Source organism: Rutidosis leptorrhynchoides, chromosome 6 (assembly GCF_046630445.1).
Source record: "Rutidosis leptorrhynchoides isolate AG116_Rl617_1_P2 chromosome 6, CSIRO_AGI_Rlap_v1, whole genome shotgun sequence".
Classification (NCBI taxonomy): domain Eukaryota; kingdom Viridiplantae; phylum Streptophyta; class Magnoliopsida; order Asterales; family Asteraceae; genus Rutidosis; species Rutidosis leptorrhynchoides.
The window spans coordinates 182,146,257-182,160,356 of record NC_092338.1 but is presented as its reverse complement, the minus strand read 5'-3'; the positions used below and the strand labels follow the sequence as shown (position 1 = coordinate 182,160,356).

General features: G+C 32.4%; 1 protein-coding gene across 3 annotated transcripts; it reads left to right on the top strand.

Moving 5' to 3' along the window:
* The first annotated feature begins 388 nt into the window (after positions 1 to 388).
* Positions 389 to 13,715, top strand: LOC139855614 (DNA-directed RNA polymerase III subunit 2). Of its 3 annotated transcripts, none has more exons than XR_011761496.1 (39): positions 389 to 519; positions 615 to 696; positions 1,373 to 1,494; positions 1,946 to 2,038; positions 2,329 to 2,404; positions 2,486 to 2,576; positions 2,682 to 2,734; positions 3,566 to 3,630; positions 3,716 to 3,821; positions 3,941 to 4,051; positions 5,128 to 5,187; positions 5,388 to 5,417; positions 5,559 to 5,609; positions 5,690 to 5,788; positions 6,096 to 6,155; positions 6,291 to 6,383; positions 6,836 to 6,940; positions 7,022 to 7,132; positions 7,264 to 7,380; positions 7,546 to 7,662; positions 7,770 to 7,850; positions 8,391 to 8,495; positions 8,610 to 8,690; positions 8,780 to 8,911; positions 9,005 to 9,049; positions 9,137 to 9,214; positions 9,304 to 9,443; positions 9,539 to 9,632; positions 10,051 to 10,169; positions 10,280 to 10,415; positions 10,539 to 10,669; positions 11,100 to 11,225; positions 11,314 to 11,369; positions 11,571 to 11,641; positions 12,249 to 12,333; positions 12,569 to 12,672; positions 12,758 to 12,886; positions 13,081 to 13,198; positions 13,453 to 13,715. XR_011761496.1 is itself a non-coding variant. In XM_071844856.1 (38 exons), the coding sequence occupies exons 1-38, from the start codon at positions 503 to 505 to the stop codon at positions 13,129 to 13,131; spliced, it is 3,426 nt and encodes a 1,141-aa protein (XP_071700957.1). In that variant the 5' UTR covers positions 389 to 502; the 3' UTR covers positions 13,132 to 13,715. The 3 variants fall into 3 exon arrangements, 1 of the variants encoding a protein (XP_071700957.1); XR_011761495.1 differs by having other exon boundaries at positions 612 to 696; XM_071844856.1 differs by having other exon boundaries at positions 612 to 696; positions 13,081 to 13,715.
* Positions 13,716 to 14,100: the final 385 nt, after the last annotated feature.

The following is a 14,100-nucleotide window of genomic DNA, read 5'->3' as shown; positions in this document are numbered from 1 at the left end:
TAGGACAAAGTCGAAAAATTCAACATTTTCCACTAAAATTTAAAATCGACTGGGGAGCCGGTGCCCCTGGTCTCTTAATAAAAACGCCCCTGATGATAGTTGTTAACGTTTAATCAAAATAATTATCAAACATATTATCGTCAAATAACTTCATTCGAAACTTTTAAATTATCTAAATTATAAACCATTGATGCTTAATAGATAAACATTAAAGCAAACCCTAGCCTTGAAGAAGCAAGACCTTGACGACCTGCTTCCTTCCTTTATATTGAAACACATAATAAACCCAATGGACCTTTAAAATTAAAGGGTTTTGGGTCTCACTTGCCACATTAACTTAAAACCCTACAGAATAATAATAATCATACGATGATTGTTTAATCTCACACACACACTAGCGCCCTTCATTCCCCCTTAAACCCTACAAAAATATTACAAATAAAAATCATCCTTCGATATTTACTCACCGATCACGAGGATCATCGACGATTCTGCTACGATAATGGCGAATACTGAAAGGTAAACTTCATTTGTTTCAATATTAATTAATTGTTATTATAATCGTTATTTTAATTTTAATAATTTTAATTTTAATATTGTTTTGTTTTCAGTAGCAATGGACTTGACAAGCAGTTTCTTGCTGCTCCTGTGAAATCAGCTGTCGATAAATACCAGTTAATTCCTGAGTTTCTCAAGGTACAATCATTTAATTGTTGATGTCATTCGTTAATTGTTCAGTTACTGTTTGAATTTTAAGTGTAATTTTAGTCAAATTATATAGAGTGAATCAATTAGGTTATTGATTTAGTAACTTAGACATATAAAACTAGGTGTAATTTTACTTGTTTCTGAGTAGAATTTGGTTGGTGTTTAAATGGAAAATTGTCAAGAAAGGTGACGTAAGACCTAATAATTTATCAGTGAGGGGTGTCTGCTATTTTAATTTCCCTATCCTGAAAAGGTGCTTAAGTTCTAAGTTTTTTCAAGAGAGAAAAATTTGTATATACCCCTCATAGATTTTTTTTTTCTTCTAATTTAATGTTAATTCTATATTTCTATTGTATTGGCAATATCAATTTTTTTTTTTTTTTTTTTTTTTTTAATGTTATAGTGGATTACTGCCACATTTTGTATTTGTAACAACATGAAGGGGTCATAGATGAATGATAGATTTATTTGAGTGTTTTGTGGAACAATTTTTTAATATTTTTGTTATTTTAATTATTCATTTTAGATTGGTTCTTTTGGCCTTTTGACTACTCATTAAATAGTTTTTTTTTCAAATACAGTGTAGAAGGGAAAAGTAATCAGGCATATATTAGTTTCATATTTGGTTTTTCGAGCGTGAATGTGTTAACATTTGGAGTTGCAGGTCAGGGGTTTGGTGAAGCAGCATCTGGACTCTTTCAATTATTTTGTTAGGACTGAAATAAAGAAGATTGTTCGTGCAAATGAGCTCGTGACATCTAGATATGATAAAAGCCTGTTTCTCAGGTACAACAGTTGCATTACATGTCTATATTGTAGATTTTAAGCTATAATCTATGAACTTTGTGTACTCATGCCACTTAGTAAGTTACTTGTATGTATATATATTTTTTAATCAATTCGTTATATGCTATTAATCCTGTTTTTTTGTACGTTTTCTTAGTCGAGTCTTGCACCCAAACCATATTGGAATTGTTTTCGAAGATAAAAAATATACTTCTCTGATCTCTCAGTCTGGTATCGCACCGAAACATATTAGAATTATCTACAAACTTTAAAAATACTCTCTCCAATAACGTGCAAACACTTAACACCTTAGTTCCAAAATTAAGTACTTAGACTTTTTAGGTGACAAATTACAGTTCATACAAGTTCTACTTGATAATGTCGTAATTATCCCAGCTGTCAAACAGATTGTTGTATTTCCTTATTGATCATTTTCTTGTTCTGATGACAGGTATACTGATGTTTGGATTGGGAAGCCTTCTGTAGTTGTTGATGGTGTAACCGACTCACTTAATCCTCAAATGTGTCGTTTAAGTGACATGACGTAAGCAATTTATATTCAGTTCTTGTGTGTGACATCAAATCTATGTGACAAACTCTTTGACCTCTGTTTTTTTAAAGTCACAACGTAAAACAAAGTTGATGCTAGAAGCAGCAAAACTGCCATGATCAGTGGCAGCTGTTTGCATTATTCGAAACCTGTACAATAGGAGTGCAAATATTACTTCTAAACTTATATGAATAGTGGATATGATACTACCATAGTTTTGTACCTTTGAATTTTTAAACGTTCAAATTATTTGCCTTATGTGCGTTATGTGCCAACTGATGTAGTTATGCTGCTCCAATATATGTAAACATCGAGTATTGCAATGGTAGTTATGGTCAAAATACCCGTCCACAAGTGAAGGTATCCTTGTAATCTTTGTGGTATTTGTATTTATCATTTTTTGATATTTGATGTTGAACACTTTCTTATATGATATCGCAGAGAGATGTTATAATAGGAAGAATGCCTATTATGTTAAGGAGTCTTTCTTGCGTCCTTCATGGCAAAGATGAAGATGAATTGGCAAAACTCGGTTCGTATGCTATAAAATGAATATAAAATTATACATAGTTTATTTGCATTTGAGTTCATTTATTGACTTGTTATGACTGTAATCTTCTATTGATGTGTCCATTAGGCGAATGCCCACTTGACCCGGGTGGATATTTTGTTGTGAAAGGAAATGAAAAGGTGACTTCCTTTATCATTTTCACGTAATTTTCTTTGGATGTTATTATTTGTATACTGCTATTGTTGTTAAGTGTAATATTATAACTATGAATGTGAATGAATGTGTTGATTTTGATTTTCAGTATTATCACCTCTATCTATCTTAACGTAATGATATATAGTACACACACATATATAAATATTATATATGTATATGATGTATCTGTGTGTGTGTAATTATTCCTACAGTCTGCACGTTGAAATCTGCACTTTTAAAATCTTCTTTGTCAAATAGCTTGCTATTAAGACTTCCATTTCCGATTGATAAATATAGAGTGTTACAACAATCACTACATCGTGTTATATCGACCGCGCCATTGTTTTGTATGTCACTGCATTTATTATCTGCTTGTCATATTATGTTGCTTTTTAACTATGACTTGAAGTTACCTTAATCAGCAAACTTGACGTTATCTCTATAATTAAATTTTGCTTATCTTTATAAGCGAACTTGACAAACCAACTTTATTTCTTTTTTGCTTGAAAGAGTATCTGAACTTGGGCTAAAAATACTCCTTCCATACGTCTATGGCTTATATTATCAGGTGTTGCCATCGAAAAATAATACAATAAATATTTCAAAATAGTAACATAAGATATAATCTAGAAATATAAAACACATCATATAACTGCATCTTATGATATCCAGGCATTAATGGCCTACTCTTTTTCTTTAGTTTATGGTTGCGTGGTTTTTGCTTCTATCTTAGATTTGCAAGTTATATTAGCATTTCAAACCTTTTTAACTGGTTTCTATACTTTTTACTAACGGCAAGTTATTAATTCTTCCAGGTGATTTTAATTCAAGAACAACTTTCAAAGAACAGGATAATTATAGATACAGATAAGAAGGGTTGGTAAGTGCAACTCTTTATGTAAGTTTTTCTTGAGAGATATATGTCTTCAAAATTTATTAACATCTTCTTGTGTTATCCTATTCAGCATCCAGTCATCTGTCATGAGTAGTACATCAGTGACCAAAAGTAAAACAATTATTAAAATGGAGAAAGAGAAGATATATTTAGTTCTGAATTCATTTACTTCCAAGGTATGAGTATTATACGTATAGTCTTCTACTTATGTCCAATAATTCATATAGTCTTCTACTTATAGGTATGAGTATTATACTTAGTCTTCTTTGCTTTGTTTTTCTATCGTCTTTTTTAGGTTCCCATTATGGCGGTCATAAAAGCGATGGGTATGGAATCTGATCAGGAAGTTGTACAGATGCTTGGTAGAGATCCTCATTATGCTACTCTCCTTTTGCCTTCTATTGAGGTAAGCTATCAGATCTAACAACAAACATAAACTTGTTTTTTTTTCTTCTTTGGTCTTATCATGGGAAATACCTTAACGTAACATGATGTGTTTCAACCTTACCTGACGTAACCCTTCATAATTGCAACATAACTCAACTGAAAGTTCATCTATCATACCAGCTTATTCTATATGCTCAATACATAAAGTGAGAATGTTATTTGTTATGAAGACCGTGTTTGTACAGGTTTTTGTCTCTTGTTATTTGTCCCTATGGTAAGACATGAAGTGATAGGTTGTATAATGAACTTATTTAACCCTTATTTATACAAAAACCTGTATTTTATGATTTTCATTCTTCAAGGTTAAGGAACCCCAATCAAGATTTTAGATTGGTATTCAAGAGTTATTTACACCGCGAAGGAAAACATTGTAAAGTAAAAAACCAGAAGCAATTGTCAAGTTCTAGAGGTTATGAAGTTTTGAAAGGTTTAACAAATGTATGCATTATAGGAGATATTGAGAGTGTAAAATCAACATACAAATCGACGCATTAGGATGAAGATTCTCTTGTGATGTAGATATGGGGGGAACAGTTATATCTACGTCTTCCGCTTCACCTAAATTTCCATCTTTTATCAGAAGATCGTGTTGGAAAAGGGAACGCTTAACTAATTATAATCCCGAGTTTAGGAACTAACAGAGCCAACTAAATACAATTATTCAGATCATATTATTTACTTCATAACATTTTTCATTAGGGGAGCATTTGCCATGGTTATCCACTTAATTGTGAACAATAAGATTCATACGTTTTGGATAGTTATAAACAACTTTTACAGATCCTCTGATGCGCCTAAACGTATATAATTGCATTATATATTTGGTATTTTACCTCTTGAAATTTACAATGAAGCTACAGATGATCTTTTTTGTCCTATGTTTATTGTTCCATAATGGTATTCGGTCATTACTCTTATAGTTAACTTGTGTAGAATGTATAAGTAATATGTGTGAGTTATAGCTTATTGAATATCCTCTGCCGTGAGAATATACTTTAATGGACACTGTATTTCACATTTTGTCATTATTTTCAGGATTGTGCAAGTATTGATGTTTATACAAAACAACAAGCTTTGGAATTCCTTGACAAAAAGGTATATTGTTTTGTTAAATTTGTTAAATTAATTTGATCGCTTGTAGTATTTTTGTTTTTTTTTTTGTTTTTAATTACGTGAAAAGGTATTTGCTATGATATCCAGTGCTGCTTTCTTGCATGCATATCTTAAAATCTTTTCAGAAAAAGATTCTGTTACTTACCTATGTTCTATTCTAATTATTCATGTTTGGAATGCAGATGAAGAAGGACATGTCTAGGTTTGGAAAGGTGTGTTTCACCATATTCACTTCTTTTCTGAAGATTTATTTATTATTATTACATTTGATTCTTTTTTTTTATAAAATGTATTATTTTGGAGTTTGCTATGTAGTACAACAATCTCACTGCCAATTATTGTTTTTCATTTAGAATGATGGAGCTTTTGGTGTTCTTCGGGATATTTATATTCCTAATATTCCGGTGAGTTGAATCTTAGATGAACTATCCTAATCTAACGCTAAGCGTATTTTCTTCTAATTGTATTGTATTTATCTCTCTAGGTGCGGGAAAACAACTTTCATTTAAAGTGTGTATACACTGCTGTCATGCTAAGACGAATGATGGATGCAATTTTGAACAAGGACGCAATAGATGACAAGGTAAGTTTGAGCCTATCAGACCTTGCAATTTACCAATTTCAGTTCATGGATGTATATCAGTTTTAGTTGACTTGTAAGATATTCAACCTGGTTAGAAATCAATATTTCCCTACGACTAATTGATCATTTGTTGAACTTCATATAAGATGATTTCGTGTTAGAAATTAAGTTTAATATTTTTAGTGTACAGATCCGTAATTTCAAATCTATCACAATGTTTAATTTCTCTACGACTAACTAAGCATGGTATATCTCTACATATACTTGTGTGTCTACTACTTGACTTATTTTCATTTAATGGTTACAGGACTATGTAGGCAATAAAAGATTGGAGCTTTCAGGTCAATTATTGGCTCTACTATTTGAGGTGAATGGCCCATTCTTTTAACCAACATCAACTTTTTCTGTTTACTCTATTTATATTCTAGGTTGTCAAGATTGTTTTTTGTCAACATCGATAATCTTAAAAATGTGTAATGTCTGGTTAAACATCATGATTCAGGACCTGTTCAAATCAATGAACGATGAGATAATGAGAAATGTAGAAAAGCTCCTATCAAAGAACAATCGTACTAGCAAGTTTGATATCTCTCAGGTATGTCAATTCTCTTACATAGGAATGCATAAATTTTTACTACTTTGTATGTGTGAGTAAGGGAAGGTAAAGTTTCATTTCAATGATATTCATGTACTTTACCAGCGTTGATTACAAGTAAATAGTAAATTTGTTAACAAGATTTACGTTATTAAAAGAGTTTTTGTGTTTAAATTAAGTATAATTGTGAATTGTGAATGTTGAATGAGTTGATATTTGCAAATAAGAAACACATATGCCTGACTAAAAAATTCGTAGATTATATCTAGTAGATATTTCGAAACCCCCTTCCTTATTTTGAGTATGTTCATCCCAACCAATCAAAATTGTTATATCAGGAAGGGATGGCCATTTCAAAAATAAAAATTGAGATTTTAGATCTTGAACTTCTAATAGCTATTGTCTTATTTTTGTCTTTTAGATGTAATCTGACTTCTTAGTTTATTTCTCAGTATGTATCGAAAGGAAATAATATTACACAAGGCTTGGAGCGTAGCCTGTCTACTGGAAATTGGGATGTGAAGCGATTCAGGATGCACAGGAAAGGCATTACACAGGTGCGTTCTTTTTTTTTTCTTTTTCTTTTTCTGTTATTTATATGTAATACTTCTTTGTATGATAACACTAACAGTTAACAGATTGTTACGAGGCTATCATTTATTGGCGCATTTGGTGCCATGACAAAAATATCACCACAGTTTGAAAAGTCGAGGAAAGTTAGTGGACCCAGGGCATTACAACCTAGCCAGGTAGGTTCAGTCTCAATATTAAAATGTTGGTTTACTTATGTTGTGTTTGAAGTTCCAATTTGATTGAATTATGAATACTTTCTACATTGTAGTAACAATGCTTGTTAATATGTTGAAATTTTCATTGACAGTGGGGCATGCTGTGCCCTTGTGATACCCCTGAAGGTGAAGCTTGTGGGTTGGTGAAAAATCTTGCTTTAATGACACATGTTACAACTGATGAAGAGGAAGGCCCTATCATTTCTTTGGTATATCTTAACTTTCATGCCCTAATTTATTGATGATATTTATATAATAATAGAAGACTAAAATAAACTTATCAGCAGCAGAGTATAACTACTACTTAGTCATAATGGTATCATGTGTAAAAATGATGTCTATAATTTGAAGTTGTACGTTGTTTTCTCTGCTAGTGTTATGCCTTGGGAGTTGAAGACATATCTCTACTTTCTGGTGAACAAATTCATTCGCCAAAGTCTCACCTCATCATATTAAACGGGCTTATCCTTGGCAAGCATACGAGACCACAGGTTCAATCTATATCTATAATTCTATATATATTATTTGCTGATTTTGTGATAAAATGTATCAGGTCATTTCTTTGATTATACACTCATGTGACCGATTAACTTTTTAGATGTTTGCTACTTCAATGAGAAAGCTGCGGAGGGCAGGGAAACTAGGTGATTTTGTAAGCATTTATGTCAATGAGAAGCAAGTAAGTACTTTTGAAGACTTATATTATAGTAATTGATTTAGTTTGTAAATGAAACATGTTCCAAGGCTAATAATTAATGACAACTATTTAGTTGATATCTACTGTTACTCTGAAACCAGTCATGATATAAATGAATGTCTTTAAGAAAACTCGTCGCTTTCTAAATACTCTCGTCAAAACAATGGGTATATTTAAATGTCATCTGAAAGTTTGTTTTAGGGTCTATACTCCCGAGAATAACACTTTTCGCACCTCAAGCTAATCAGTTCCACGTCAACACTTAAGATGCACGTTTTGTTTTTTAAATGCAGACCCCAAAATGTTGTTTTGGATTTTGTTACACAATATGAACTATTAACCTAAAGTTTGGTTCTTATAATTAACATGGCATTGTGGTGGTGAGGTGGAACTATTATCAGGAGTTCATTTCGTTTGCGTATAAACATACACATTAACAATTTAACATGATGAAAAGGATAAATACAAGTTATCATGAATTTCTTATAATGAGGCTTCTAAAAGGTTTATTCTTTTTGGCAGCGTTGTGTTTATATTGCGTCAGATGGTGGCCGTGTTTGTAGGCCACTTGTAATTGCTGACAACGGTGTATCAAGAATTAAGCATCATCATATGCAAGAGTTGAAGGTAAGTTACTGAACCACCCTTTATTTTTATTTAATTAATTAGTTTATTAGTAAATTATTTAATTAATTGATTACATGCCATCACATACTCTGTTAACCATGTCTTCTATTAAAGGATGGAGTTCGCAATTTCGACAGCTTTTTACGGGAAGGACTGATAGAGTATCTTGATGTCAATGAAGAGAACAACGCATTGGTTAGCCAGAATTTTAAAATACTTTTATAAATTATGAATCGTGTACTGATTCCCTAACTTATTTTGACCTTATTTTATAAATTTTATAGATTGCTTTATACGAAGACGAGACCACCAGAGAGACAACTCATATTGAAATAGAGCCTTTAACACTTTTAGGCGTTTGTGCGGGTCTAATTCCTTTTCCCCACCACAACCAGTCCCCGAGAAATACTTATCAGGTCTTTATCGCTTATCATTTGTGGAATTATCGACTATTATAACTCTATTTGCATCAGGCTTAATGATTATGTTTTTGCTTTAATCTGTTTTAGTGTGCTATGGGAAAACAAGCAATGGGCAATATTGCGTATAACCAGGTATTGTTTTTTTTTTTTTTTTGCTTCCAAATCATGAGACATTGTTGATTATGTTTGTACTTAAAAACCTCATTGTATATCTTAAAGCTATGTCGGATGGATACGTTGATCTACCTTTTGGTTTATCCTCAACGGCCACTACTTACAACAAGAACAATTGAGCTGGTGTGTATCTTGTAACTTTCAACCCTGTTTATACTAAACTGTTGGTTTACTTCTTGAATGGGTATAATAGTAAATTGTTTTCCTTTTAGGTTGGATATGATAAGCTAGGAGCCGGGCAAAATGCAACTGTTGCAGTAATGAGTTATAGTGGGTATGACATCGAGGACGCTATAGTCATGAATAAATCGTCTTTGGATCGTGGATTCGGTCGTTGTATTGTAATGAAAAAGTAATTAGCTGAAAATCCTTTTCAACTCTTTTGATATTTTGTTAGATTTCGTTATCGTGTTTGAGGGTTTTTTTTTTATGCATTTTCAAAAATAGGATGTCAGCTTCGTATCAGAAGTATGGCAATTCCGATGTGTATGACCAGTTTTCTTCGCCCAGCAAATCTCAACATGATCGAGAGAAGGTTCAGGTAGTTTTCTTTCGATGGATTATTTGGTAATTTGACTTATGCATGTTTTACATGATGTCTTGTAAATATGTATCATGTTGCTATTCATTTGTGAACCCGAGCGAAGGTTGATATATAAATTATTGTCATTTGGTGGTCATACATTGATTTATATTATATCCTAGGTCCGGGTTGGGTTGACTTGCAGAAAAATGCTTGTTTATGTTAATATTTATTTAGATATGATGTGTTAATCATGATTATGAAAACAATGTATTTACATTAAAAATTATTCTTGGTTGTATGCATAAAAAGTTACTTTGGATGGCTATAAATTTGTTTAACATGTTGTAGCTAGTTTAAACCATTTGATAAATATGTATCTTTACAATTATATATTATATATTATATTATGTATAACAATTTTCTGTGCGTGTAGATTTTGGATAATGATGGAATTGCGTCTCCTGGTGAAATAATAAGATATCAAGATGTTTATCTACAGAAAGAGTGCCCTATAGATCCTAACGCCGCTACCAATGCGCATCCTTCACAAATGTGAGTTGATTATATAATAATGTACCACAATTTATAGTGTATTTTTACATCCTGTATTATGTATAACACAATCTTGATTATTTATTTATTATTATTTTTATTACATCCAGTCAATATAGAACAACTAAACAGACCTACAAAGGTCCGGAAGGGGAGACGGCTGTTGTGGATAGAGTGGCTTTATGCTCTGATAGGAAAAACAATTTAAGTGTGAAGTTCATGATTCGACATACTCGAAGGCCTGAGGTATTATTTACAATTTTTTATACAATAGTATACCCTACAAGTATACAACTTTTATGACCTTTTTTTATTTGTTTGTAGCCTTTATCTTTTTGGATATGATGCTGATATGCTAGTTTTGTTTAGGTTGGTGACAAGTTTAGTAGCAGACACGGTCAAAAAGGTGTTTGTGGGACCATAGTTCAACAAGAAGATTTTCCTTTCTCTGAACGCGGAATATGCCCCGATTTGATTATGAACCCTCACGGTTTCCCTAGGTATGAATTAATACATAAGACAAGTTATCAGGCTAAGATCAACATTCGGTTAATTAATCGATTTAAAGAACAATAAGAGGATGCTACTAATATTTCCTTTTAAGATTGGCTAACGTCCATATAATCAAGGGTTGTTTTTGATATTAGGTCGAGATCAAGTAATTATGTAAATAATATGTGTGCTAGCGTATTATGTCATATTAGGTCTATTACATGTTAGAATCCAAAATGTTTTTTTGAACAAAAATGACTACCAAATGACAATTATACTTGGTTTTGAGAAAAAAAATATAGTTGTTGAGAAAATTGCATACGTTAATCAATTAATACTAGCATAGAGCGTGTTAGCATATATAATGATTGATTATTGCTACGGCTGGAAGGTTTCTATTTATATTTTTCTGACAATTTGTTATCTATTTAATGTCAGTCGAATGACTGTTGGGAAAATGATAGAGCTTCTTGGGAGTAAGGCTGGAGTTTCATGTGGCAAGTTTCATTACGGTAGTGCATTTGGGGAACCAGGTGGTCATGCACACAAAGTTGAAGACATAAGGTTCGTCCTTTTGTTTAAATAGATATTTTCATTTTGAATGCGAATAATATTGTTGCTGATCCTAAATTATGTTTCTTCTCTTAAACAGTGAAACCCTTGTGAAGCATGGATTTTGCTACAATGGAAAAGACTTCTTATATTCAGGTTTTTTATATATTTATCTTGCACAATAAGTTGATAATGAATCAAGATCGTAGTTCTGTAATAAAACTTGAGTCTGTCCCTCATGTCGTTCTTTCAGCACTCATTTGTTTGCGATAGTAAACTAAAAAACATGTTTCCTTTGATTATTGTTTATGTTATGTGCAACTGTATAACACCTTAATGCTTGTTATTCTATTCCAGGTATCACTGGTACACCACTGCAAGCATATATTTTTATGGGGCCAATATACTACCAGAAATTGAAGCACATGGTAATGTTTTTTCTTTAACGATCAAACTTTAGCAATATTCTGGTTTACATAAAGTATGACATAGTTTATAAAAGAGCTTGTAGAACGTATATAATATGTTAGTATTTGTTGAATCTTTCTGTTATGTTGTTCTGAAAGTGGTATCCTCAAAAGAGGAAGATATATATTATGAAACTGAGTTGCCTCCATTTGGTTAGCTGTATACTTATATTCCCTTATTACACAGAACACTTAAAAAGAACCAAAATTTACATATATGAAACCTTTTCCCTGCCCAGAGTACTCTTTTAATATCCAAAATTCGATGTTTAGAAGAAATCTGTAAATCCAAACCGGACCAGACATAAAATGTTCATGTATGATTAATTGTAATGTGACCAAGTCTGATGGCTAGTTGACTCGGATTACTCACTTGTGAAATCCCATCATATATGTTTTTGCCTTTTTTAATGAAGATATTTAGAGACTTATTATTCATCATTAACGAGTTTACGTATTGGGTCCTTTCATGTGCATCCTTTCTATCATATGTAGCTATGTTTAGATCGATTTATGACTTATCTAGGATACTGGTTGTTAACGACTAACGAGCTCTATATACAATTAGGTCCTTGATAAAATGCATGCTCGAGGCATGGGCCCCCGTCAACTCATAACCAGACAGCCCACAGAAGGAAGAAGCAGAAATGGAGGTGAGAATTCTTCTTGACGTGATGCTTAATGATTTTTTTTATTGATAACTAGGGGTGTGTGGGTCCCGTTTCATTGTGGAAAAATTCAAACAAAAAATCAATAAAAGATCAATTTTTTAAAGAAATCGCCAAAATACCCTGTGCATAACCATGTGAAGGATACTGTTCATAGGGTTAATACAGTAATTAAACTATGTACGCTCTTAGTATATTGAGTTATATAATAATTATGTAGGTCTGCGTGTGGGGGAAATGGAACGAGATTGTTTGATTGCTTATGGAACTAGCAATCTAATTTACGAGCGGTTGATGCTCTCTAGCGACCCTTTTGAAGTTCAGGTACTATCGCATTTCGTTAGATTGTCATTTAATTCCTACTGCCGTAACGATCTTGGTGCTTCATATATTTCTTCTTATTTGGCAGGTTTGTAGAAAGTGTGGGTTACTAGGTTACATAAATTATCAGACTAAAACCAGAGTATGTTCCACATGCAAGAATGGGGATAATATCTCATCCATGAAACTACCGTATGCTTGCAAGCTTTTATTTCAGGTAAATATATTGATTAATTATTATTGTCTAAACTGATTGAAATAAACTGGACTGGACAGATCCGAACTGACAATATTCGAGTTGGTTCTAGGGTTTTTAAAACGTAACTGTTCATGACTCTGTACGGTTCAGAAGCAGAACCGTAGGTCTAGTAACTGGTATTGAAGATTAACCACTTTTTTTCGTGGTTGCAGGAACTTCAGTCAATGAATATAGTTCCACGTTTGCAGTTGGCGGATTCGTGATATGCATCTGTATTACTAGCAAGTGGCCACCTCTTTTCATCGCCTATTATTGCATTAAATTTTAAAGGTGGCAATTTTGACCCATTTACTTGCAAAATGCTGTTTTGGGTTTTACAAGATCTCAATGGGTTTATATTGATAAAAATTTGAAACTTTGGGTCAGTCTCTCTACCCAATACCTCACACGTGTGGGATTGGGCCTTGTTGTTGTACTTAGGAATTAATATTTACTTGTTTCGACCATTCATCCAATCTACTTATTTTGCTATGTGTAGTTTTTTTATGGACTAGAGAGTTCCAATTTTGACTGTTTATTGGCAGGGGTGGACTGCGGCATGCTTTACAACTAATTCGTACATCGAGAAATGGCAGATGATCGTGTTAACATTATATTGTGTTTTCTCTTACTCTAAATATTTACTCTCCTACAGCTTTGCTACTCATGGCACCTGTTTAAATGTTGGCATTGGTAGTATTCTAATACGCTAATTAGACAACACTTCACAAATTATGTATAAAGCATTAGTTGTAATCTACAAATGAGTTTCCTGAGATTTTTTATTTTATTTTTTTGGTTCCCTCGATTTAGGGGTTTTTCTTTTATCAGTGCTTCAGTCGAATATTATTTTGAAATATTAATTAGAACACTTATTAAAATGTGTGTATATCAAAATTAACTGTCTGGCCAATTTACAACGTTTGTAATTAATCTGTTCACACACTCTTGTACGCTACCCATGACCTCCACTAGGGATGCACAAAAACCGGATTCGGGTCTGTAGAAACTGGATCTGTAAAAACGTTTTCCAGCCATTATTTAAAGGAAAAATTGTTTGAAAATACATGCATTCAACTTTCATTCAACTATATAAATTGTTCTATTGTATGTATTTAACCTGTTATAACAGGTAAATTTATAGGTCACCTTAATTTTAAAATTACATCATTGGTCCCTCATATTTGTAGATA

Bases quoted from the DNA above. Each gene is read 5' to 3' on its own strand.
- LOC139855614 (XM_071844856.1), top strand. The intron at 2,405-2,485 runs GTATCCTTGTAA...ATGATATCGCAG, and splicing joins ATACCCGTCCACAAGTGAAG to AGAGATGTTATAATAGGAAG. The intron at 11,642-12,248 runs GTAATGTTTTTT...ATATACAATTAG, and splicing joins ACCAGAAATTGAAGCACATG to GTCCTTGATAAAATGCATGC.